The sequence below is a fragment of the Myxocyprinus asiaticus genome, chromosome 35, assembly GCF_019703515.2.
Source record: "Myxocyprinus asiaticus isolate MX2 ecotype Aquarium Trade chromosome 35, UBuf_Myxa_2, whole genome shotgun sequence".
NCBI classification, from domain to species: domain Eukaryota; kingdom Metazoa; phylum Chordata; class Actinopteri; order Cypriniformes; family Catostomidae; genus Myxocyprinus; species Myxocyprinus asiaticus.
This window is the reverse complement of record NC_059378.1, coordinates 11056094-11080316: the sequence shown is the minus strand read 5'-3', so window position 1 is coordinate 11080316 and position 24223 is coordinate 11056094. Positions and strand designations below refer to the sequence as shown.

At 40.2% G+C, this 24223-nt stretch overlaps 1 protein-coding gene across 2 annotated transcripts in view; it reads left to right on the top strand.

The window, feature by feature from the left end:
- The window catches only part of LOC127426142 (forkhead box protein P4-like), a 162071-nt gene that overhangs the window by 125004 nt on the left and 12844 nt on the right, over window positions 1-24223 (top strand). For both annotated transcript variants that reach the window (XM_051672709.1, XM_051672711.1), the window contains 5 exons: window positions 9216-9303; window positions 13557-13640; window positions 15951-16152; window positions 16279-16355; window positions 16693-16794. In XM_051672709.1, coding sequence (XP_051528669.1) covers window positions 9216-9303; window positions 13557-13640; window positions 15951-16152; window positions 16279-16355; window positions 16693-16794 — 553 coding nt within the window. The remainder of the gene's footprint in view (window positions 1-9215; window positions 9304-13556; window positions 13641-15950; window positions 16153-16278; window positions 16356-16692; window positions 16795-24223) is intronic.

Sequence of the window (24223 nt, the reverse complement as noted above, 5' to 3'; positions counted from 1 at the left end):
ATTCCACAGGGAGGTGGGGGGTGCAAGGTTATTGCTTGAGAGAGCATGAGAGATTTCCCGCACTGTGGGACTGTACTTGTGTTTGAAACAAGAAGGCTAACAGTGATAGACTGGCATTTCACAGTCAAAGAACACAATCATAGTAAGCTAGACTGCCCTCTATAACCCTACAAGCAGTATGTAGTCACATTTTGAATGTTTACATGCACATAATGTAATATCTGTGCCACTAGCGTCACCAAACGGAATGGCACAATCAATCACTGTTATTAAATTCTGATTCTGGGAAACTCCCCAGTCTGGCAATGGTTGTACAAACAGATAGTCCCACCCCAACCTCACACCATTGGTCGAACCCATGTTGTCGTGTTGGGCTGGACGGGTTGCTCGAACAAACATGAAGAATGTTTTGATAACACCACAGAGACTCTGTGTTTACAAATTTAAGTAAAATGATCCTACAAATGGCTTACTTATAGAGTTGAATGCATATTTAGATGGGATACAAGAAAGAATTTTGACATAGAAAAAATAACTCACATCAGCTTTAAAGGTGGACTAGATATTTTTATTTATGTTTCGCTGGCCGTCATGTCAAAAATCTTAGATATTTTACTGACACCTATTGACGTGAATGCAGCATAACATAAAATATTTGGTTACCAATGTCATTGTTGAAATGGCTTATTCGTAGGCATTATGATCAAAGTATACTTTGGTTGCCTGCCTTGCTGATCGTTCCACGCACAGTGTGCATGATGCAAATTTCATCAACACGGTCCGCGCGGCCCAGATTTTCTCAATCTGCGGACCTCGTCTGTGCACATCGTTGCTGAATGTGCCGGCCATTGACTGTAAAAAAATTAAAATAAAAAGTAAAAATAAAATATCACGAAGCAGTTAGTTGTAGTGGGCATACATCGAACGCATTCATATTCATTCGCTGTCAGAAAAGTTTACTTTGAAAGGCAATGTGGATGGCCGGGCATGATACGATCTGAAACACAGAAAAATGAAGTATACCTGGGCCTTTAGTTACCCAATATTAATTTAATTCATGGCAGAAAGGGCGCCATAATAGTATGGTTGCTGAGATAAAGTGTGTAGTATTTGTATGGTCATGTTATCTCAACATAGTTTTAAAGGGTTCCAATGGTCATGGAAAATCTGGAAATATCAGGGAATTGTAAAAGTCATGTGACCTGAAAAAGTCAAGAAAATTAATAAAATCTCACAAGTCATGAAAAAGTCATGGGAGTTTCTATAGTGAATACATATTTTCTAGTTTTCCTCTGCTCTGAAGTATTTCATGAGTTTGACGAGGAGGAGGGCGTGGCTGGGCCGTGAGGGTGCACGGCTGGCGCTGAATCAGATAATCAGCGGTAGAGCGAGATAAAGGGGAGCCAGAGACGCCAGTTCGAGAGAGAGACACTTGTGGCCATGCTGCATGTGTGCGTTTGTTTATGTTTGTTTTATGTTGAGTTTGATATTAAAATTTACATTGACTGTTCAGCCGGTTCCCACCTCCTCCTTGCCCATCCTTTAACTGTTACAATGAGCTAAATATTTCTCTTGTGTAGAATCAAAGTCCCCCGCAAGCCATAGTGATGTTCGATTCGACAGTGAATTATTTTTTGAGTCAGTTTTTTTTTTTTCGATGAATTAGAAAAAAATGCTTAACAAACCTGTCTGAATGGTTCATTAGCATATCAGTCTGAATCAAAAATGTTTTTTAAAAATCTGAATCACAAACGTCTGGAAAGGTCATGGAAAAGTCATTGATATTCATTGGTCAAAAAGACTGGGAAACCTGGTTTTAGTACTTTCTTTGTAAAAAATATTTTGTGCTGCTTAAAGCCTTTCTTAATTTACTTCCTGACAGTTTCCAAAACTCCATTATTATGCTGTATGGTCCCCCCCCCCCCAAAGGTTTTGCTTAATACTTTTGCACAGGAAGCTAATGCACACATGCCCTGTGAGTAACCATAGAGACAGATGTCCTGTTCTCTTCCCGTTGACCTGTCCTGTGCTATACAGAAAGACAATGTGTGTGTGTGTGTGTATGTGTGTGTCAGGTGGCCGCCCGCAACTCTTCAGTGCTGTCAGAGGCCAATTAGCTCCCTGCTCCCATAATTCCCATCTCCGCCTCTCCATCCCTGAACGCTCCACTGCTGGGTCAAGCAAATTGTTTCCACGCTTCATTAGTGGTTTACTTAATTAGCTTATTTACAATTTGAAGCCTTTGTTTCTTGGATACAAGCAAAGACATCAAAAAGAGGCTCCCTCCCTTCCTATATCTGCTCTCTCTCCCTTTTCCCCAGCCTTCTTTCTTCTCACTAACTCTTTTTCTTTTGAGCCTGTTTGCCAGTTTGGGGTCTTCAGGGATGCTGGGGGGCGAGAGGAGATAAAGAGAGGAAGAGATCAGACAGGGAAGGAGATGTAAACAGTCCCATTGTCTCTGCGTGTTAAAATAATGAGACTTCACAGTGGAAAGTCTTGACATGTCCGCCTGTCACAAGGGTACGAGCTAGACTGTTGCCGCTGCCGTCACCCTAGCGGGCTCAGGGCACTCTCCTCTGTTTATTTTCTCTTCCTTTCCCTTGAACACCTGCTTTGATATGTCGCAGGTCAGCTCAGTCTCTTACAGTGGCCCGACGAGCCGGGGATCTTGTCCGTTAATGAGTGGCGGTCACATCTTTGCGCTTTTATTTCCTGGGAGGAGATGCTTGGCACTCGGATCATCTTTTGACTCCCGGGCTGCGCTTCCTCTAGGGGCCCGCTTGTATTGACAGGCCGGAAAGAAGTGTATGTAAATTTCCTCCAGTCGTCCCTGGCGACGGGGGTGAGGAGCATGCTCAGTGCATGCGGGCGGGAGCGAGAAGCGCATATGATGGTCGCTGACACACACATCAAAGAGCCGGAGAGTCTGGGAAAGTTTTAAGAGTAAAGCTGTTGTTTGGTTGCACGGTGTCTCGTTTCATATAGCCTCAGGGCAAGCGGAGAAGGGGGGAGGGGTGCGAGATAAGAGGGGGACAGGGTTGGGATGGGGGATGACAGATATTGCTGTCAGTAACGTGCACCGTGGCCCAGTGAGAACACTTTAGTCATCACTAAAGACAGGAAAAGAAGAGATGCTCTCTATTCTCTCTCTCCTTCTGGTCTTTTTGTCTATTCTATAGCCCCATCTGGCTGCCTGCCACTTATAGCAGAATATGAGCCCCACACTGTATCTGTGTCCACAGAAGTCCATAGAAAGCTCCGCAGATTTCCCTAGAATTGGAACACCAGTCATTCACAAAGTTCTACACCTCCCCGCCCTTGCATGATAGTTTTATTTCACATTTTGGCAAATTTGATACAGGGTTCCCACAGTCATAGCAAACCTAGAGGTACCAGGAAATTCTCATTTTAAATTTCAGGCCTGGAAAAATCATCGAAATTAAGAAAATCTCTGGAAAGACATGGACATTTCTGTAGTGTAGATATATTTTTCTACTTATGCTTAACTCCAGGATTTTTCATCAGCTTTTTAAGTGCAATACAGTATCTAACATGAAAATTCTCATCCAGTAATCACGAACAATTGGAAAAGTCATGGAAATTCATTGCTCAAAAGTATCGAAACCCTGTTGATAATGCAATAATTTACCAATATGAGTGTAGTACTCTCCACTCAGTTTAACACATTTTACCATGTTTAAATGCATTCTGTGGAATTTCAAATTTTCACTAAAATCAGTAAAAAAATAAAAATAAAAATAAAAACATTTGAAAAACAAGGTTTGCTGATTTTGTCTGGGTCTAATATGACCACTTTTTTATCATTCTCAATTTTTTGTTTTCTCTCTCTCTCTCTCTCTCTCCCTCTCTCTCTCTCTCTCTCTCTCTCTCTCTCTCTCTCTCTCTCTCTCTCTTCATTCACCCCTAATCTTCATCCTCTCTCTTTCTTTCTTTCTCACATTCTCTCTTCCTTGCCCTGAGCTCTTTAATGATGTTCAGTTTTCGAGAGCGGCCTGTGACGTTTTTTTTTTTTCTGCAAGTGTTGTAAATGCTCCTCAAATCCCTGTCGGTGTACAGAGAGTAAACACTGCCTCATTGTCGGGTCTCTCGGAAAAAACGCTGCTACTGTTTATTATGAGCCATAAAAAGTGTGGTCTGTTCCTTTTATTCAGAAAGCACGCGAGAGAGAGAGAGAGAGAGAGATGGGGGTGTGGGGAGAGACAGAGGGAGAGAAAGTGAGATCATGTTTTTTGTTATTATCATCATGTGCTTGCAGGGAAAAAAATGTCTATCTACGCCTGGATTAGCAGAGTGGGTGACATCATTGTTTTTGTTTAATTTTGCATGGCGAGCGAATGTGCACCCCTCTTTTGCTTCAGACATATACTCAAAATGGTTGTGGCGGGTGTTGCGGAGATAATGCAGGCCAGAAAATAATGGTGGATCATGGGGAATGAGTGTTACGAAGGTTCTGCCTCTTATGCATACTCTCCCGCCGTGCGGGGGACTTAACCCAGCAGTCCGCTCACACCAGAAGAATTCAGAAATTCCCTGGTGGATAATGAAGTCAGATGAGATGGACTGAAGATGATTGGGAAATATCAGGGAGTGTGTTAATGATTTGTTGATCAGTGCTTCACTGATAGGCAAGGCATTTTTATTTCATACACAATGGTAATTCAAAGTGATTAAAAAAAAGATTTAAAAAATAGAAAAATAAGAAAAGAATGAGAAATAAAGAAATAAGAATAAAGGGACATGAAAGTTTTGCTTAAAATAGTTTAAAATGACCAGAAAAGAAAGAAAGACAAGAATGTAAATATAGAACGTTTTATATAATATAAAGTAATGCTAAAACCACCTGACTCCAGAAAGTGTTTGCCTTTACAAGGCTTTACAGCAGGGAAGCCTGCTGCTTCCAAAAGGGAGCATTGTGGTGATGCCCATGCATGTTTTTGTTCTGCGCCCCTGCTTTCTCCACTCATACCTTCTCATAGGACACTCCCATGACCTCTGACCTCACCATTGAACTTCACCAGGTGTGTGGTTAAAATGAGTGGGAGGGTCTCCTTTCGCACCTGGAGTCACCTGGATTCATGACATAATCACTGAGATGTAGGAATGTCTAAAGCAGTGGTTCTCCACCTTTATTTGATGAATGCCCCCTACTTCATTCCCTTATACCAGCCCCCTCCCCCCCAAAAAATCAGTAGGTTTATGCATCATGAATGTGAGACCAAACCTTGTGTTTCTTAAATTTAAGCAGATGGAGGGCTAGAGCTGGGGCCTATAAAATGAAAATGCGAAGACAGAAACTGATAATAAAAGTGGTATTGTTATTATATTTCAAAAATAAGTGAAAAGACCAATAATATTGCATATTTTGTCCCACTGAAGTGCTCATCCTACATTACAGCATTGATTTTGAGTTGGATGTAGATGTAAATTTACTGGTATCAACAACAGTAAGGTTATCTATAACATCTATAAAAAGTACAAATTTAACATGTCATTTATGTGACTAAATTATACTAACAGCATGACTTGAGTTGGAACTGCTTTCATCAGGTTCTTATTGATTCAAATGAGTCATCTCTTGGAATTTCTGAAGGCAAAGAAAACCAGTTATATTTTCTTACACTTAAAAATATTTTAGCCTATTTTCTTTTTTTTTTTTTTTTTAGGATTTCATCTAAAAGAAATAGTGTATTTTGCATTTGCCCTTATGAAAATGTAAATGTATTTATTTATTTTTATAGTTTTAACACTGGTATTTGTAACAAGACCATAGTATGCACATGGAAGCATGGATCTTCTTCACTACCATGGTTAGATGTAACATGATTTCTATAAAACAAATTATGGCATTTTTTAATTACAAATAGTAGGCCTACTCTAAACTTGTAAAAACAAAAAATACAAAATATAAATATTTAAAAGTTGTAACAAAAATGTATTATGTTCCCTCACTCCCCTGATGTAGCCTATGACAAATTTAATAGAGCTGAAGTAGTGATATGATAATATGTATTATGAATCTGTTTCTGCCTAAAACATAATTAGTGTTACTATAGTAAATTCAAGGGTGATTATGTATAATTCTGTGCTGAATTCAAATGGTTTCCAGGCTCGCGCCGTGCTTCTCACTGGTTCTCGCAGCGCTGCAATGATCAGAGGTGCGCGTTTAAGAGCTCGAGTCCGGTCTGTGAGCAAAAATGCATCTGCTTTGCGCTCGCGCTGCTCTGTCCATTGAGCCTTATCCACCTACAGAGCCATACAGGTGCATTAGTGGAGGTTGTGACTTCGCCTGTCTAATTCATGCTGCTAAACCAGAGACTTCATATGCGTCGCTAGACTTCAAAATCAGATGAACCGTGGTGCAAATGCATACCAACCCATATAATTGAGTCTAGATACACATTTTAATGCAAACAGGAACTTGACGATAGATTTGATTAACATGACTGATAAATGCCCCCCTCTCTACTAATTTGCTCTCAGAGCCCCCTGACATCCTTTCAGTGCCCACTGGGGGGCAGTACCGCCCCAGTTGAGAACCCCTGGTCTAAAGCCTAGTGTACACTACACGACACCAACTCGTCTCCTTTGATAGTTTGAGTTGGCGACTGGCCCACGACGAGAAGTCTCAGATCTCACGACGAACGGTTTTGTGGTGTGCACACTCCTGCGACAAGCCCCAACAAGTTGCAGACGCCAGGATGGATTTCAAAACTTCTTGATATCTAGACATCTTGTCATCATTGTCAGTCTCTCACTCATCAGGACAGTAAAGAGAGAGTGCAAGAGGAGAGCAAGGTATTGGGAAGCAGGAGACAAAAAATTATTTGAAAATAAAATAAAATATCACCTACATCTCCCTGCCTGCGTCTTTATTATTTTCAGCTGTTTTCTTTTTTCCTTTGCAATTAAGTGCAAAATAAGCGTGTAAATGGGCCAGAGCCATTCTTTCTTGTTTGTTGACATTTTATCAAGAATAAACTGCGCGAGTTTGTGAATGAATTTCGTTATCTTAACTATAAGATGCATTTTGGGCGGTCTGTTTGAAACGGGACGACACTAAAGACAGCTGTAACGGCCATTTTTTGCCGGTTACTTGCAGATTTAAAGGGAAATAAGCATACAGTCTGAAAATTTTAAAAAGCAAATGCATGAACAAGCACAATAAGAGAGACCTATATGAGAAGGACGCACTATAGAAGCTCAGTTACAGGTACTGCGCTTAAATAATTCAGGATTCTGCTCTAAACCTGATGTTTGCGTATAATTAAGAGAAACCGTGCCCCGGCTTCTTTTATGATTTTGCACTTTATTATCATGCAGTAATACACAGACAAAACGATTGATGTGTGTCCTCATAAAATCAGAGGCTCTCTCCTCGAAATCCAAACACAAGTGGTCAAAAGAGACGACTTGGTGTAATGGTGACATGTCTCGCTTGTACGCTTGTGATCGGATCACGCAAAACGCATCTTAATACCATGTGTACACAGGGCCTCAGTTGGGGATGAATGGTCGTGTAATTGATACACTCAGTCTGCGATCAGTCGTGTAGTGTGCGCACCAGCACGACAGAAAACAAAACTGTGAGTCACAGGGTGCCGACTGCAAGTCATGTAGTGTACACTAGGCTTAAGGAAGAGATATTGTACAGTCTGTTGGTCGTTATTGCAAAAGAAGCCCCAACAGTGTGATCAGGATCTTATACCACTCAGAAGGGTATTTATTTTTGTGGTAAGGACCAGCTAACTGTATATTTTCCCACTTATTACATGGTTATTTAGCAAATAAATAGTCATGAAATGTTGATTTGAGAAATTATTTGATGTGATATGAAAGACTGTGGAGTTACGTACAGTAAGACACAGCTTTGAAATCTGTTGCCTGGAACAATGGTCTTTTATACAGCTTAGCGGTCATTATACAAAAATATGTCTCTTGTCCATTTTTGCTTCTCACTAAAGCAGGCCGCATTCCTCTTCTGCCTTCTTTCAATGGCTCCTTTCTCAGTCTGACACCATCTCTCTCATTTCTTCATCCATCTGACTCACTTTCTCTTGGTTTCACTTCCTCATTTCTCTGATCTGCATCTGTTTGTTTTGTTTTTTTTGGAGTTACACACTGCCTCATAAAGAAAACATGACTTGAATAACTAAGGTCAGAGCTCACCCATCTGAAGCGGCACTTGATGAGTAAAACATATGATGTCATAACCAGGTGTTTTTGTTTTGTTTTTTCAACTCCCACTCAGAGTTCATGGCCTGCGGCACTTAGCTTTCTAAAAAAAAAAAAAAAAAAAAACGTTTCCAAAATAATATCCCACTCCAGCTGCGCTTCAGCTAAATAACTAAGACATAAGGGCATTCGAATAGATCCTAATATATAGAGATGATGTCATTTTCATCAACTCCTTCGATGACTGTCCATAAATAAAAAAAATTAAACTTAATGGTTTCAATATGGAGTTGTTCTTTTGGTGTCTTCATCTCCAAACATAATATGTTTATATACATAGTTCATATGACACAAGCTTCAGCCATCCTGAATCATGAAAAATGTCTCTTTTCAGTTCTTTCATGTTCTAATGTTGATTTATGTTCTAATGTTACACCTTGTGAAAAGTGTTTTTTCGGGTGGAAATCCACTATTGTTACGGGTTTCCTCTGAGAGGGCCTTTATGTACCCAAGAGGATTCCATTAAATGTTTCTTCTCTGAAACGGAAAAATAAACAGCTATCTGTGGTCCTATTTTGATGTGGTTGTTTGTCAGTGTGAGGTCATGGTTGGCCAGGATGCTTCAACTAGATCTCTGGTGCTTTAGTAACCTCTGTGCTTGGGTATGTGCATGTGTCATCAGAATGTGACAGTCTGGGCATGTAGTGCTACCACTTTAGCACAGGCGATACAAACTGCTCTGTCTAACAATCCCAGAAAGCTGAGTCACAGCCGTAGTGTGTTTGTGTACGTATGTATGTGTGTGTGTGTGTGTGTGCATACTGTATCAGGCAGGTCAGCGACATGGTTGGTGGCAGATGGTGCAAATATGCTTACACGTCTCCCTCTGGGAGTTTAGATAGGGTCAGCTAACAGATTTATTTGCACGTAGATTGATTTTGTCGAGTGGACCTGTAGTGTCAGGATATACTTGACTCACATTGCATGTTTGCATTATTTAACTGTTGATTTTTCTCTTTCAGGCACCTGAATAGTGAGCACGCCCTGGATGATCGCAGTACGGCCCAGTGCAGGGTTCAGATGCAGGTCGTTCAACAGTTGGAGATACAGGTGAGATGCACGCACAGATTCAAAATCAAAGTTTCTCTGAACATCTCGCAAAATAAATAAAAATTCTAAACTCGCAAAATAAAAAATTTCTGAAAATCTTGCAAAACCAACACTTGAAAAAAATATTGCAAAATTAACATTTCTCCAAAAATCTCACAAAATCTACATTTTTCTGAACATGTTGCTAAATCAACACTAAAAATCTTGCAAAATAACATATCAAGCCACATGACTGCCTCTTTTGCTATGTTATCTAATGTTGCATGATTCTGAAGGACAAGGTGTGTTTCGTTAACGAAATGGTGCTTGCAATACTCTTGACCAGAGTCTTGGGGTGTTTCTCAATCAGCTCCCTAGTTTACTAGTAAGTACTCATGACATTTATTACTATTTGAGTGTATTTTCCATTGTAACTATCTCTGTTAAGCGTTGTATAATGCAATAATGCTTAATGCTTAATGTCATGAAAGTTATAAAATGTTAACGATATATTTATTATGATACGCACAAACTACCTCATTGAAGATGCGTTTCGGAGTCCTTATATATATTTATTTTCTTTGAAAACCTGCACTAGACGGAGGTCTTTGACCATTGTGCTGCATCTCGCTGTTTTTCTCAGAATCTTGAGCATGAGCGCCATGTTTTTAAAACATCCGTTAATCCATCATAATTCAAAGCGCTGTCTGTCATTTTGACATTAAAAAAACAAACATGAAACTCCGCGAGAGAAGAGCGCTCGCAGCCATGTGAGCATGAGAAAGGGTGCTCTTAATTCAAAATAACTAACGCGCTCATTTTAAAATTACTTTGAATATGAGATGCATTAGGGAGTTTTTATTCTGATGGTATGCTACAGTTTAATTTCATAAGCTTGGGTCATAGATTAGCTGTAATTGAGCCCAAATAATTTTCACTCACAAATGCTAGCTCTGTAGAGCCCTGTACAGAAAGGTTGTTTATAAATACCAGCTACATATTAATGTGCAACCTCATAATTGTGTCACAGGTAATTGTGTCATCAGTGTCACAGTTGGATCCAGTGGTTAAGTGGACCAAGGCATTTGCCTGAATTCGTGTTCACGATAGACTGATTCACGTCATAGGGAACTTGGGAGTGCAATAAGACACAGCCTTGGTCTTCTTGAACTCTTCCATACTGTCTCACATACACACACACCTACACACAGCTGGCATGATTTTCTGCCTATTACATGTCACATGAGTTGATAGAGCTCACTGGAGCTTGTAATAGATATAGTGATGTAGAGTGTGGGTGCGAAAGTGGAGGCCAGAATATCTGCCTTTGATGGATCCCAATTAGAGAGTTTTTCCCAGCACCTCTCTCTTTCCTCCTGCCGTGGGCTCTCTGCAAGCACCACAGGCTGCCTGTCGCACGCACATACGCAGTGTCATCTCTAATGAGAGAGCTGATAAGGAGAAGGGTGGACATGGGAAGTGCTAAAGCCTTCCTCCGCCCGCTGACACCCTTCATGCCCGGCTTCATTCTCTTAACATTGGCCCTAGTGCAAATTATGGCCATTTTCTAATTAGCTCAGTGGTTTTGCGTTATTCGCAGATTCAGCTTGGGTTAAAAAGACCAAAAGTTTAAAGGGACAGTTCACCCAAAAATGAAAATTCTGTCATTTTCTCATCCTCATGTTGTTCCAAACCTGTATGACATTAGGCAGAATGACAGCCTCAGTAACCATTCACTTTCATTGCATCTTTTTTTCTATACAGTGAAAGTGAATAAAGCATTCAGCCTAACATCTACTTTTTTGTTCCACAGAAGGAAGTCATACTGGTTTAAAACAATATGAAAGTGAGTAAATGATGACACGATTTTGATGACACGGCTACAGTCTTTTCGCCTCTACGGTACAAATTTTTGGAGAATTTCAGTCTAGTTTTGTGGGAATGTTCAGATCAAGTCAGTAAAATCTCAGTACAGTGTTGTAAATGTTTGTTGACCCTGAAATGTGCTATGTTTAATGGTGGGCAGTGTTTTATTGTCCGTGCGGGTAATTTGTTTGGACGCTGAGGCTGTCAGCAGAGCGTCTAGTGACAGTTAGAATTGGCAGACACTGACATGCCGTCGGGTCAGGCACATTATGTCACATTAAAGGGACTGTTAGCTATAAGGGAAGTTGTCTCGGAGAGCCACTCACTCTTCTCAAACTAAAACGCAGGTCGCGTAACCTCACCGTGCCTGCAGCGGTAGAATTCCTCTCCTTTTGGAGCCGTAAATCAACAACCAATCTCGTGAACAGGCATACATTGAAACGGGCACTTCAGACCCTCCAGCTTTACGTGGCAGAACTACTTCCCTGTCATCAAAGCCAGTCAGACCGACCTGGTAATTGGTCGGCTTCTCTTTCCTTCCATACCACCTCTCATCCACATTCTCCATCTACTCTCATTCCCAAAAATAAACCCCTCAAAACAATGCTCTCTCAAAAAAACACTACCCTGCCGGGCACGCAGGCAGCAAGCTGTGTTTGCCATGGCCCACAAACAGCGTTTAAACACGTGTCCAGATTGATGCAAGGGAGATGAGAACTGACAAGAGAGTCAGCCCATGTCCAAGCACATTTCTTTTCTGCTCTGTCTCCTTCGTCTACCTCTGTCCTGTCACCTACTAGGCCCCAAACAATCTAACTGGCCCCTAGCCCACGCTCAGCTGCCCCAGTGCCAACCCCTTGCCAACCTGCTGTCTCTCCCAGCAAACCAGCACAGTTTTTACATTGCTTTTATTACCCTGCTGACCGGCACAGGATAGCCCCTAATTAAACACATCAGTTAATGGGATGACTTTAGCCGAGCACAACCGTAGTACGCAAACACAACACATCAAAAACATAATCATATCCTGAGGTTGATTTTAAGAGCTCAAATTTGATTAAGAACCAATGAGGGGCCATGACTTGTTAGTGGTACTTTCTGAAGCAAGTATTGCTAGAACAAACCGCTAACTCTTAACTGTTAAACTTTGGGGTGTAACTCGCACTGTTTGTGTTATGGACATTAATGATACCTCAAATCGTGCAGCTTGCTGAGGAGAGCCGTGCTATTACATTTCAAAGTGATCGAACCCCCAACCATATCTAGGGCTAGAGTATCAAAGTCTTTTGATTTGTGCCAGTAAACAACCACCCTGAACACCCAAGTAACCTCATAGCAACATACTGAAAATCACTCAAAACACTTTGCCACGGCATACTGTAATATCTAGCTTAACGATTTAGTATACACAATTGCACTATAGTTTTTCATCGAATTTAACTTCAGTCCCATAAGTACAGTAAAATTAAATGGTCTATTTTTCTCTGTGTTAGAAATGCCACTGAGGCAGTCTTGGCGGATTCTGAGGCAGTGAGCTGATTAACTAAATGGCAGTTAGGAATGTCATACGGGGACGAGTGTGGTTGCAGGGCAAGTGTCTCAAAGACACACAGCAATAGAAAGAAAGAGCGAGAGGGGAAGAACAATGGTGAGATGTTTTCTCCCGAAGGTATCGAGAGCTGTGAAACGGCATGTCAACATCCCTCCAAGCTGACTTGCATAACAGGCAGAATGCTAAATTATCCTCAGAAGAGGATATCTGGAATCACTCCCTCTCTTCTTTATCTCAGAAGTGCCCACATAAGCTGCACACACATTTTATTTTTTATTTTTTTTCAGTTTTAATGTGCTTTTTCATAATTTTGTCATTTGTTTATTAATTAAAAATATATTTTTTTAATAGTTTAATTTCTTAATAAATAAATAGTTGTGTATTCATATCGCCAATGCTTTTTCAGCCTTGCTGCGTAATAGTGAAAATGGAAAATAGTGAAAAAAGACAAACATAAATTAGGGAAAATAGCAAATGACAAAATATACATGGATATTGAAAAGGAAACATGAAATGGGAAATGTTTAATGCAAGAATCAACAAGAATTTAAAAAATCTTGATAAAGTTAGAAAAAAGTGTTACTCTCACTCATACAAGTTTTAAACAGGATGTAGTACAACACTGAATACAAGCAGATGTTAATAAAAGTGTTCTGTACATGTTCGCAGTAAGGTGGACAACAGGTTTTCTTTCATAATTCTTACTAAACACGAGCTAAGAAAAATTAAAATGCTACATAATTTAAATTATTACTGTAAGTATTTGGTTGTAGTAAAAAAAAAAAAAAAAAAAAAAATGTAATTGCTTGTGGCCCTTTTTCTAATTTGTTTGTGCATGTTTATGTGTGTGTTCTAGCTGGCCAAAGAGAGCGAGCGTCTGCAGGCCATGATGGCCCACCTGCACATGCGTCCATCAGAGCCAAAGCCTTTCAACCAACCTGTGAGTTCAAAACATTTAACCTGTCAAATGTGTGTGTATTTTGTATTTACTTGTACCAGAAAGTAGCATACAATGTTATCAGTGATTTCTGTGCAAGGCAGGGACTAAAAAGTGTGCTCTATTGGAGACTAGAGGAAGTGCTCTATTTATTTGCTGTCATGACTTCCCCTGCATCCTCCAGCTGTTTGTGTTTTTCTGCATTTAGATCATGTTCCAGGAGAGCAGCACTACACACTGTAGTCTCATTGTAGCCTGCTACTTGCCAGTGAGCCACTTATATGTTTACAAGTTCACCTTATGCCTATGCTTAACAAAAGCAATGAATCGTTTATTCAAACATGCCTTTAAACACCTTCAATTCAAGTGTAATAAGACTCTTAAAGACACACAAATCGAGTTCTCTTTGTAATGACTACACCTGGCCTGTTTTACTCCCAGCTCCTTTAGAAGAGATTAAGTGTACGATTTTTACATACACAAAGACGTTTGAAATGCGCTTGGGTTTATGTCAAGATAGAAGTGATTGTGCATATTTTGGGCAGGAAAGCCTAGATATTCCACATTGCTCCTTCATACTCTTGCATCACAATGCTTATTCCCCTCAAGCCACCAGCTGCCTGTGCAATTATTAGAAATCTAATGAATATTTCATGCTGAGACTGATGAGTAGTCTTATTAAAATACGAAGATGTTGAAATTAATTGTCAATTAGAAGTGGTGTCTTAATTTGAGGGGTTATAAATGAAGGCGGAGGGTGAAAGTAGGCCCCATCTCCTGTTTGGTGACAAATTCTCTGGATCAGCTGCCATTAGACAGTAATGGGAAACTGATCCCAGGCCGGGCCCAGCGACCTAGACGAGAATGAAAAAATTATAATTGTAAGGGTGATCAAGAGATAGCATTGAGCTTAGCACAAGCATAAACCATGTGTGGCATTGACCGCTTTTAAGAACATTCTGTGTTTGGCACGGCAAACTGGCACTGCTCCAGCATTAATTAAGTACCTGTTAAACCATTATGCTCCTCAAATTACTGGAGATGGGCCAGGTTGGCTCCAGTGGCAATGTGGATAGAAAGAGAATAGAGGGCTGGCACTGTTTAATTCTCCATATTAGCTTCAACCCATCTACGCCCACCCTCTTGTCTCTCTCCCTCTCTCACTCGCTCGCTCAATCTCTTGCTGCTCACACGTGCACATGATGGTTTTAATTAGAGCAAAACAAGCAACCCTGAAAAAGACTCCCTGAGTGATTGGGAAAGCTGTTTCCAAGCGCTCTGTGCACACCAAAGCTAATTGGGCAGAGCAGGGCCACAAAGAGGGCGGGTAACCAAAAGCATTGTTTGTTGCAAGATTGTTTTTCCCCCTCCTACCTTGTATCGTTTTGTTTTGCTCCTCTCGCGTGGCTTTAATTGCAGACAACATGCCACCGAGGAGCCTTGTTTGTGTGTGTGCTCCCGCGCGTGTCTGAAAAACGCGATTTGCAGGGTGCTTTGTTTGACTTTCATCAGCTGAGCAGGATCACCTTAAAGTGGAGTCACTGTGCCAACTGCTTGGCATGGATGTGCTGGCACTGATCACAGGATGCGCTCTTCACAGCAGGAGACCAATGACAATTTGATGATGATTATATTTCCTGGGTTGTAATTGCAACGTTGGAGATTACTGTACAAAATGAAAATGATGCAAATTACAATCAAGGCTTAACATGTGTGCCAAATAGAGGGAGGCAGGCATTTATGTTTTTCAGTGTCATAGTTTTGCATGTTATTTCGGGTATAATTCCATTGGTTGTACAAACAGATAATTCAGCCCCAAATTTACACTATTGGTCGAGCCAGTGTTGGTGAGTCGGGCTGGACGGTCCGCTCAAACAAACATTGTTTGTGCTACAGAGCAACAGTGTTACTTTTAGGTGAAATCAACCTACAAATCACTTACATATTGTTGACTCTGCATGATAAAGGTGCAGTAAACGATTTTAGCCAGTCTTGAATTTCCACAAGCTGAGCTGTTGGATTAGCCATGTTCCCACTTTCCAAAATTCTGCACTTCAAAGTAACCAAATGAGCTTTATTGAGACCAACATAGAGCAGAAGCAGTTGTCAAAAACAACAGCAGCAATATAGCGCCCTCAACTGACAACTGTAAAAATCGCATACAAAAATCGCTTATAAGACCTTTAGGCTGGGATACGAGAGAATTTTAACACCGTAAAAATTACACACATGACCCATATCGGTCATTTGCGAGTTTTGATAGGTCAGTTTCATTGTCAGCAAGGTTTAAACTTTGCATTTCCTCCTGATTAGCTGAACCTGGCCTCCAGTGTGTCCCTATCAAAAAGAGAAAGCGAGGGGTTTCCTGAGGGCTTGCCCCACCCCCCTACTTCTGCCGCCACCCCCATCACCCCCATGAGACAGGGACCCTCCGTCATCAGCTCCTCCAGCCTGCATGGAGTCGGACCCATCCGCAGGCGCAACTCCGACAAGTTCTGCACCCCTATCGCATCGGGTGAGTTTCATAACTGCACACACATACATTTGATCAATTTAATCATCATCAAGATTTTAAGTTAAAATGTGTATGTATGAATGTCTGCACACTTGTAATAATTATTCTGACCTTGGTCTTTTACAGAACTGGCACAGAATTGTGAATTCTACAAAAACGCTGATGTCAGGCCTCCATTCACCTATGCCTCCCTCATACGTCACGTAAGTCAGCCTGAGTGTGTGAGTGTGTGTGTGTGTGTGTGTGTGTGTGTGTGTGAGAGAGAGAGAGATGTACTGATCTATACTGCGATTTCCGTACTCCAGTGCACTTGAGCTAAGTTCAAAGGTGCGTGCTGGTAACTAAGGATTTATGCGCATCTCTTAGCTCTGTGTCAGTCATGCTGAAATGCACGGCACTATCCATAATGCACTGGCTGCCCGTCTGGAAACGGTCCATCAGCTAATGTTTCACTAATAACAGCCATTTGAATCACCTCTTGACACCTGCTCACACTCTCTCTTCCGTTCTCTCTTCCGCTCTCTTCATTTTATTCACCAGGCCATTCTGGAAGCCCCTGACCGACAGCTGACTCTAAACGAGATCTATAACTGGTTTACACGAATGTTCGCCTATTTCAGGAGAAACACAGCAACATGGAAGGTAATGTCCCATTAAATATGGTTTTCAAACATTCAATACATTTTGGATCCCTAAACGTTTGGGTATGCTTCTTCCATTGTTGTTTGATGCACTGATGACGTGCACAAATGTGGACTGTCTGCATGTCTGGAAATGTTGGGCGGCACACGACTGTCGCATGACGAAATTTACACAACAGAAGTATACTTTGGCCTTAAGGCTTCTTCGCAAATACAGATTTTTGACTCAAATATGCACGACAACATTTTAAAACAAAATAGTGTGCCTTCATGAACCCCTGCACACCAAATCTGAAATTTTGCTGAAATGATTTTTCTTTTTTCATTTGGAGGCTAGGTTAATTTTTTTAATTGTTCAAAGATCAAACAAAGCATTCAGATATTCAAACTTGAGAGCATTTTGCATTTACACCTCTTTGAATGTGGTCATAATTCGTCCCTGACCACCTCCGAATGTGGTTTCAGTGATCCAATCACAATGCGTCTTGGGTGCATTTACACCTGGTATTTAATGTGATCAAGGGCTATCTGAAAGCGATCCGATCACTGAAAACACATGTTAATGCAAGGCGTAAATGGGGCTATTGTTTAGTAGATCTAGCTTGTTTTAGTTGGCCTCCTGGCAGTGAGGCTGGAGGGCTCCTTGTTTTATGCGAGTCTGATAAAAACAGAGCAACAGACGTGGCCATTGTTCAGTACGACCCAAACAACAATAAATCCTCCCTCTGTGCCAAGGGGTACAGCAGGTACAACAGAGATACAGCCTTCTGTGCAGCTCCAACAATAGTGAGGTTATTAATGATGCCTGCCTTCACCCACACAGCCAAATTATGACCCGGCCTTCCCCAGATCAGTTTTTTTCTTTTTTGTATTACATTTTTTTCTCCTTTTTTGGTGTCCTGATGTGCTCTCCTCATTGTTGTGAATGTGTGAGGTGAAGCACTCTGTGGCATCAACCGTTCCGACTGGTGTTTGATAGGTGGAAGGAAGAAGCAGCAGTAAAGGGGGTCACACACCAGACGCAGCAGATGGACGATATACAGCGTCCTTAATTCAAAACCATTGTTTTCTATGAATGTACATACTGTACATCACCGATCAATGTACACCAAAATTCTGCCCCACCACTGAGTGCCACTCGCATAGTTCTCCACTGAATTCCAATAAATTCAACCCAGATCATTATCAAGAGACATATGTAGTGACTTTATATTAGGCTAGAAGATACATTGCGTATAGGCAATTTTTCGGTAACAAGTATGAAATAGAAATGTAGACATTATTTTGAGTTCATTGGAAAGAAAAACAAAGCTTACGTGAAGTGTTTTTGAAAGTAACTTAGAAGTAATTAGTAATATGATTACTTTCCCATGAAGTAATTATTAAAGTATTCCAATTAAAAATGTAGAGAAGTAATTAGTAATTTGTAGTGGATTACTATTTTTGAGTAACTTACCCAACACTGTTCACAGTATATCATGGCCTCTCATACCTTCCTGCTTAAAACAATTAGAAATTTTCCAATCCTTTGAAATTATACATAAAGTCAGAGAGCCCTTGCATATCCAAACTACTGCCCTCTGGTTGTGTGTGTATGCTTACACCCTCACACACACTTCAGTGTTCAGTGGTGCTTTATCAGTCCATGGGCATGTAGCAATGTAATGCAGCAGACTCTTATCAGGCGGTTTAATTTGGACTGGTTGATTAACGTGTTCCCCGCTGGTCCAGAGCCAGTTCTATATCAAATCTGCATCTCCTGACCACCTCCAACATGCCACACTCCACTGGAGCCCTCCACAGGAGAGCTGCCCTCCCCTGGGCACAGAACCTGGCTTTCCTGGCCCCTGTAAACCAGCTGCTGTCATCCCTCCATCTTCCATATGTGTTCGACTCCAGACTTTGATGTCCAATCAGATTCTTTAACCACATGATGCCAATTCTAGACATCAACAAACCTGTGTTTGCCTGTTGCGTGCACACATTTTAATCTCTGTCTTCTTAATATAAAAAAAAAAAAAAAAAAAAAACTATTTTCTTAATTTCTTACTTTACAATAGGGTTCCATTTGGTAACATTAGTTTACAGCATTAGTTAACATGGACTAACAATGATCAATACCTAAGTATTATTAATTTTAATGTTAATTTCAACATATACTAATACATTTTTTTAAATCGAAAGTTGTATTTGTTAACATTAGTTTATGCAGTATGAACTTAAATGAATTGAACCTTATTGTGAAGTGTTACCATTTATTTTTCTGACTCATTGGTCTAGACACATTGTGTTTTTTCTGTCAATACTCTTCTCTCTTCTTATATTTATTTCTTGATTATTTTAGTGTTAAAGACCCCATGAAATAAAAATGTAAAGGAATATTCCGGGTTCAATACAAGTTTCAATGGACAGCATTTGTGGCATAACATTGATTACCACAAAAGATCATTCTGACTTGCCCCTCTTTTTTAAAAAAAAGCAAACATCCGGGTTACAGTGACACACTTACAATTAAGTGAATGGGGTTGATCCGTAACTGTTGAAATACTCACTATTTCAAAAGAATAGCCACAAGACATATACACTGCCTGGCCAAAAAAAATTATAATTGTTGCCGTTTGGATTTAAATAAGCAGATACTTAAGAGCCTATGATTGGATCATTATTGCAGTGATTAATATGTTTCAGCTGGCAGCAATTCTTTAAACTCTAACTGTTGCAGTGTGTAGCTTCTCATTTCTTAAACAACCATGTTGGAAGACATATCATGTGGTCATGGAAAAGATTGTGTTTTAGAAGGGGCAAATTATTGGCCTGCGTCAAGCAGAGAAAACAAGTTGGAGATTGCTGAAATCACTGGAATTGGGTTAAGAACTGTCCAACGCATTATTAAAACCTGGAAGGATAGTGGTGAACTGTCAGCTTTGCAGAAGAAATGTGGTCAGAAAAAAATCTTGAATGATCATGATTGGAGATCACTAAAACGTTTGAAGTCGCATCGTAAAAAAATCAACAGTAGAACTCATGGCTGTTTAATAATGAAAGAGCTTTTCCACATGCACAATGTAGGATTGGGACTAAACAGCTGTGTGTCCACAAGAAAGCCACTTGTTAGTAAGGCTAATTGGAAAAACTAAAGGTCATGTGGTCTGATGAGTCCAGATTTACCCTATTCCAAAGCGATGGGTGTGTCAGGGTAACAAGGGAAGCGCATGAAGCGATGCACCCGTCATGCATAGTGCCCACTGTACAAGCATCTGGAGGCAGTGTTATGATCTGGGGTTGCTCCAATTGGTCAGGTCTAGGCTCAGCAACATTATGCTGCAATAAAAAGAAGTCAGCTGACTACCGGAATGTACTGAATGACCAGGTTATCCCATCAATGGATTTTTTTCTTCCCTGACGGCACAGGCATATTCCAGGACAACAATGCCAAGACTCCTCAGGCTCAAATTGTGAAAGAGTGGTTCAGGGAGCATGAGGAATTATTTTCACACATGAGTTGGCCACTACAGAATCCTGACCTTAACCCCATTGAAAGTGTTTGGGATGTGCTGGAGAAGACTTTACGGAGTGGTTTGACTCTCCCATCATCAATACAAGATCTCGGCCATAAATTAATGCAACTCTGGACAGAAAGAAATGTTGTGATGTTGCATAAGGTTGTCGGAACTATGCCATGATGAATGCGCGCCGTAATCAAAGCTAAAGGTGGTCCAACGAAATATTAGAGTATGCGACTTATTTTGGTCCGACAGTGTATGTGACATATATATATATATATATAACCAATATGTGTGTTAACATGGTTTGTGTGATAAAATCGCTTACTAGCCTTTTCTGTGTAAAGTTATTGCCAATTTTACAACTTCGATGCCATAACGATGTGATGTCAACAAACATTAAAACCCTAAAATGACTGTAAAAACGGCAATTTAAACAACTTTATAGCTCAAATAATATATTAGTTTTAACAGAAGAATTATCGAAGGGCTTTTATAAAATTCTAAACTTCACATTTATGCCTTTAACCCCTCCAAACATTGGCCCCATTCATTTCAATTGTAAGTGCCTCACTGTAGTCTAAATTATTTTTTGTGGTAATCAACATTTAGCCACAAATACTGTCGATTGAGCTTAACTTGTTTTGAACCCGGAATATTCCTTTAAGTCTTTTGGCTTTTAGTCCATGTCCACTATATTGTAGTGTACTCCTAAATGTTCAACCAAAAAAATGTGAACAAAATTACTTTTAGCAGTTATACACTTTTAAAATGAGCAGTTTATCTTTTCTGGGGTAAATGGACCAAAAGTATTGATGACTCAACCTGCACTACAAAAATCCTCTAATCAGATCCTTACTAGAATGAGAATGTCCCTCAGCAGCAGTCTGGTTCCAGAAGTAAAAATCCCATTCTTTCTTTTTTTTTGTTTTTTTTTTTGCCATAGTGGGAAATGATTTTAAACGATAACTTGCATACCTTTAAGACCGTCCTACTGTGAGCTAAGGTTTTGAAATCAATTTTAAGCATTAAGCGTTAATTAATCTGAATTGTTTTAGAAATTTTGTTTAATAGTTGAATTTCTGGTGAAGAACTACACTATCCATGATTCTGAAGGGAAAAGATTCACTAATCAGAGAATTGCAGCCAACAATCCACAGCAAAATTATAGCTATAGCGACCACCCATTTCCATAATGCACTGCAAATGATGTAATCGTCTCCCTACACTCTCAAACTGATCATATACTTTTATATATTTGAATATTTTGCAATATAATTTATTCTATACTTTTAAATATATATAATAGTTTTATATTTTTCCATAGTTTTTAAATTGGTTACGTCATTTGCAATGCTTCTTGGGACTGAAGTTCATTCACTCATTATAGATATAAAGTTCACAGTTTTGTACCTTTGTGTCTTTTTGACAGATTTTCAAATACTTTAAAACTTCAAATCAAAGTTTGGAATGTTGTGTTTTCACCTGCAACCGACTAGAAAGAAGCAAATCATGATTCATGGGTATAAAAAAAATTAAAAGCCACAAAAAGGACAAGCCCTTCGATATCTTTCGCCCAAACTTCCTGTTTCAAAAGGGAATTTGTCAACACAGAAAAGACAACTGCGCTCATCAAGCCATTTCATAGACTCGTTTTATCTAAACTTGCCATTATGATATTTTGTCGCTTCTCAACCAGTGCTTTCTCTCCCTGTCCAGAGTAAAGGTTTTGCAGGCTTTTGGTGTAGCACAGGGTAGAGTGGTCAGGGTAAATGTTTGGGCCAAACATACACTGGCAGCCAAAAGTTTGGAATAATGTACAGATTTTGCTCTTATGGAAAGAAATTGGTACTTTTATTCACCAAAGTGGCATTCAACTGATCACAATGTATAGTCAGGACATTAATAACATGAAAAAGTACTATTACTATTTGAAAAAAATATTCAGAACTTCTTAAACTGCTTCAAAGAGTTCTCATCAAAAAAATCCTCCACATGCAGCAATGACAGCTTTGCAGATCCTTGGCATTCAAGCTGTCAGTTTGTCCAGATACTCGGGTGACATTTCACCCCACACTTCCTGTAGCACTTGCCATAGATGTGGCTGTCCTGTCGGAGACTTCTGACGCACCTTACAGTCTAGCTGATCCCACAAAAGCTCAATGGGGTTAAGATCCATAAAGCTCTTTTCCAATTATCTGTTGTCCAATGTCTGTGTTTCTTTGCCCATTCTAACCATTTATTTTTGTTTTTCTGTTTCAAAAGTGGCTTTTTCTTTGCAATTCTTCCCATAAGACCTGCACCCCTGAGTCTTCTCTTTACTGTTGTACATGAAACTGGTGTTGAGCGGGTAGAATTCAATGAAACTGTCAGCTGAGGACATGTGAGGCGTCTATTTCTCAAACTAGAGACTCTGATGTACTTATCCTCTTGATTAGTTGTACATCTGGCCTTCCACATCTCTTTCTGTCCTTGTTAGAGCCAGTTGTTCTTTGTCTTTGAAGACTGTAGTGTACACTTTTGTATGAAATCTTCAGTTTTTTGGCAATTTCAAGCATTGTATAGCTTTCGTTCCTCAAAACAATGATTGACTGATGAGTTTCTAGAGAAAGCTGTTTCTTTTTTGCCATTTTTGACCTAATATTGACCTTAAGACATGCCAGTCTATTGCATACTGTGGCAACTAAAAAACAAAAAACAAAGACAATGTTAAGCTTCATTTAACGAACCAAATAGATTTCAACTGTGTTTGATATAATGGCAAGTGGTTTTCTAGTACCAAATTAGCAATTTAGCATGATTACTCAAGGATAAGGTGTTGGAGTGATGGCTGCTGGAATTGGGGCCTGTCTAGATTTGATCAAAAATGACTTTTTTCAAATAGTGATGGTGCTGTTTTTTTACATCAGTAATGTCCTGACTATACTTTGTGATCAGTTGAATGCCACTTTAGTGAATTAAAGTACCAATTTCCTTCTGAAACGGCAAAATCTGTACATTATTCCAAACTTTTGGCCACCCGTGAATAACCTTCCCATTTAGCGGCCCATCTCCCCATCACCCTGCTCAGCCATTAGTTCGATCTCACAAAGATGTGCTAATAAATTTCTTTCTCTCCAACACCCTGTGTCCTCTGCCTCTGTGGACCAAGAGATGGCAAGGTGCTGTCAGGCCAGGGACGAAACGGATGCCACGTAGCATAGCTCGCTTCATGTCAGTAAGTCAGTCTCATCATAAGCCATTCACGTTGCCTGGAGCCTGGGCTGAGTAGGTGCTGCCCCACATTCAGCCAACACTGGCCCAAGGCTCATTTGTGTGCCTGATCCTCTGGAGGAGAGGAATGAGAGAGAGAGACACTGAGAAGGTGAGGTAAGAGAGGGACGCAGGGAGACAGAGGGCGGCAAGACAGAACAGCGGGCTAATAGCCTTGAACCACAGTGGCACCCAGAAGCAGTTAGTGAGCTTAGCCAGTGAGAGTTGAGGGAAACGAGGTGAAAGTGGCAGGAATATCTTTAACAACTCATTTCACTTTTATGAAATTTAACAATTAATGGATATGTGTACTTTTTCTCCTCCACCAGAGTTCCATGCTTTTTTTCCCCCTCCCACCTTCTCTCACTCTCTCTCTCCTCTTTTTTAATAACCCTATGTTCTCACTCGTCCACCTCTCTTACCAGTCATTTGGCCCCGGTATTAAATATAGAAATGGAGATGCATGTTCTCTGGTGCTCTTAATGGCGATCTATATTTCATAAAAAGTCAAGTCCAGAGAGAACTGTAAGTCATTGATCAGTAGGAGGGTGGCTCTTATTCGCAAGATGGACAGTGGCTGAAATCGCAAATCACTTTCCATATTTCTCAGTGTACCTTTTATCTTATGCACATTTCTCCAGTTTTTTTTTTTTTGGCCCGCGGAGATGTCTCAGT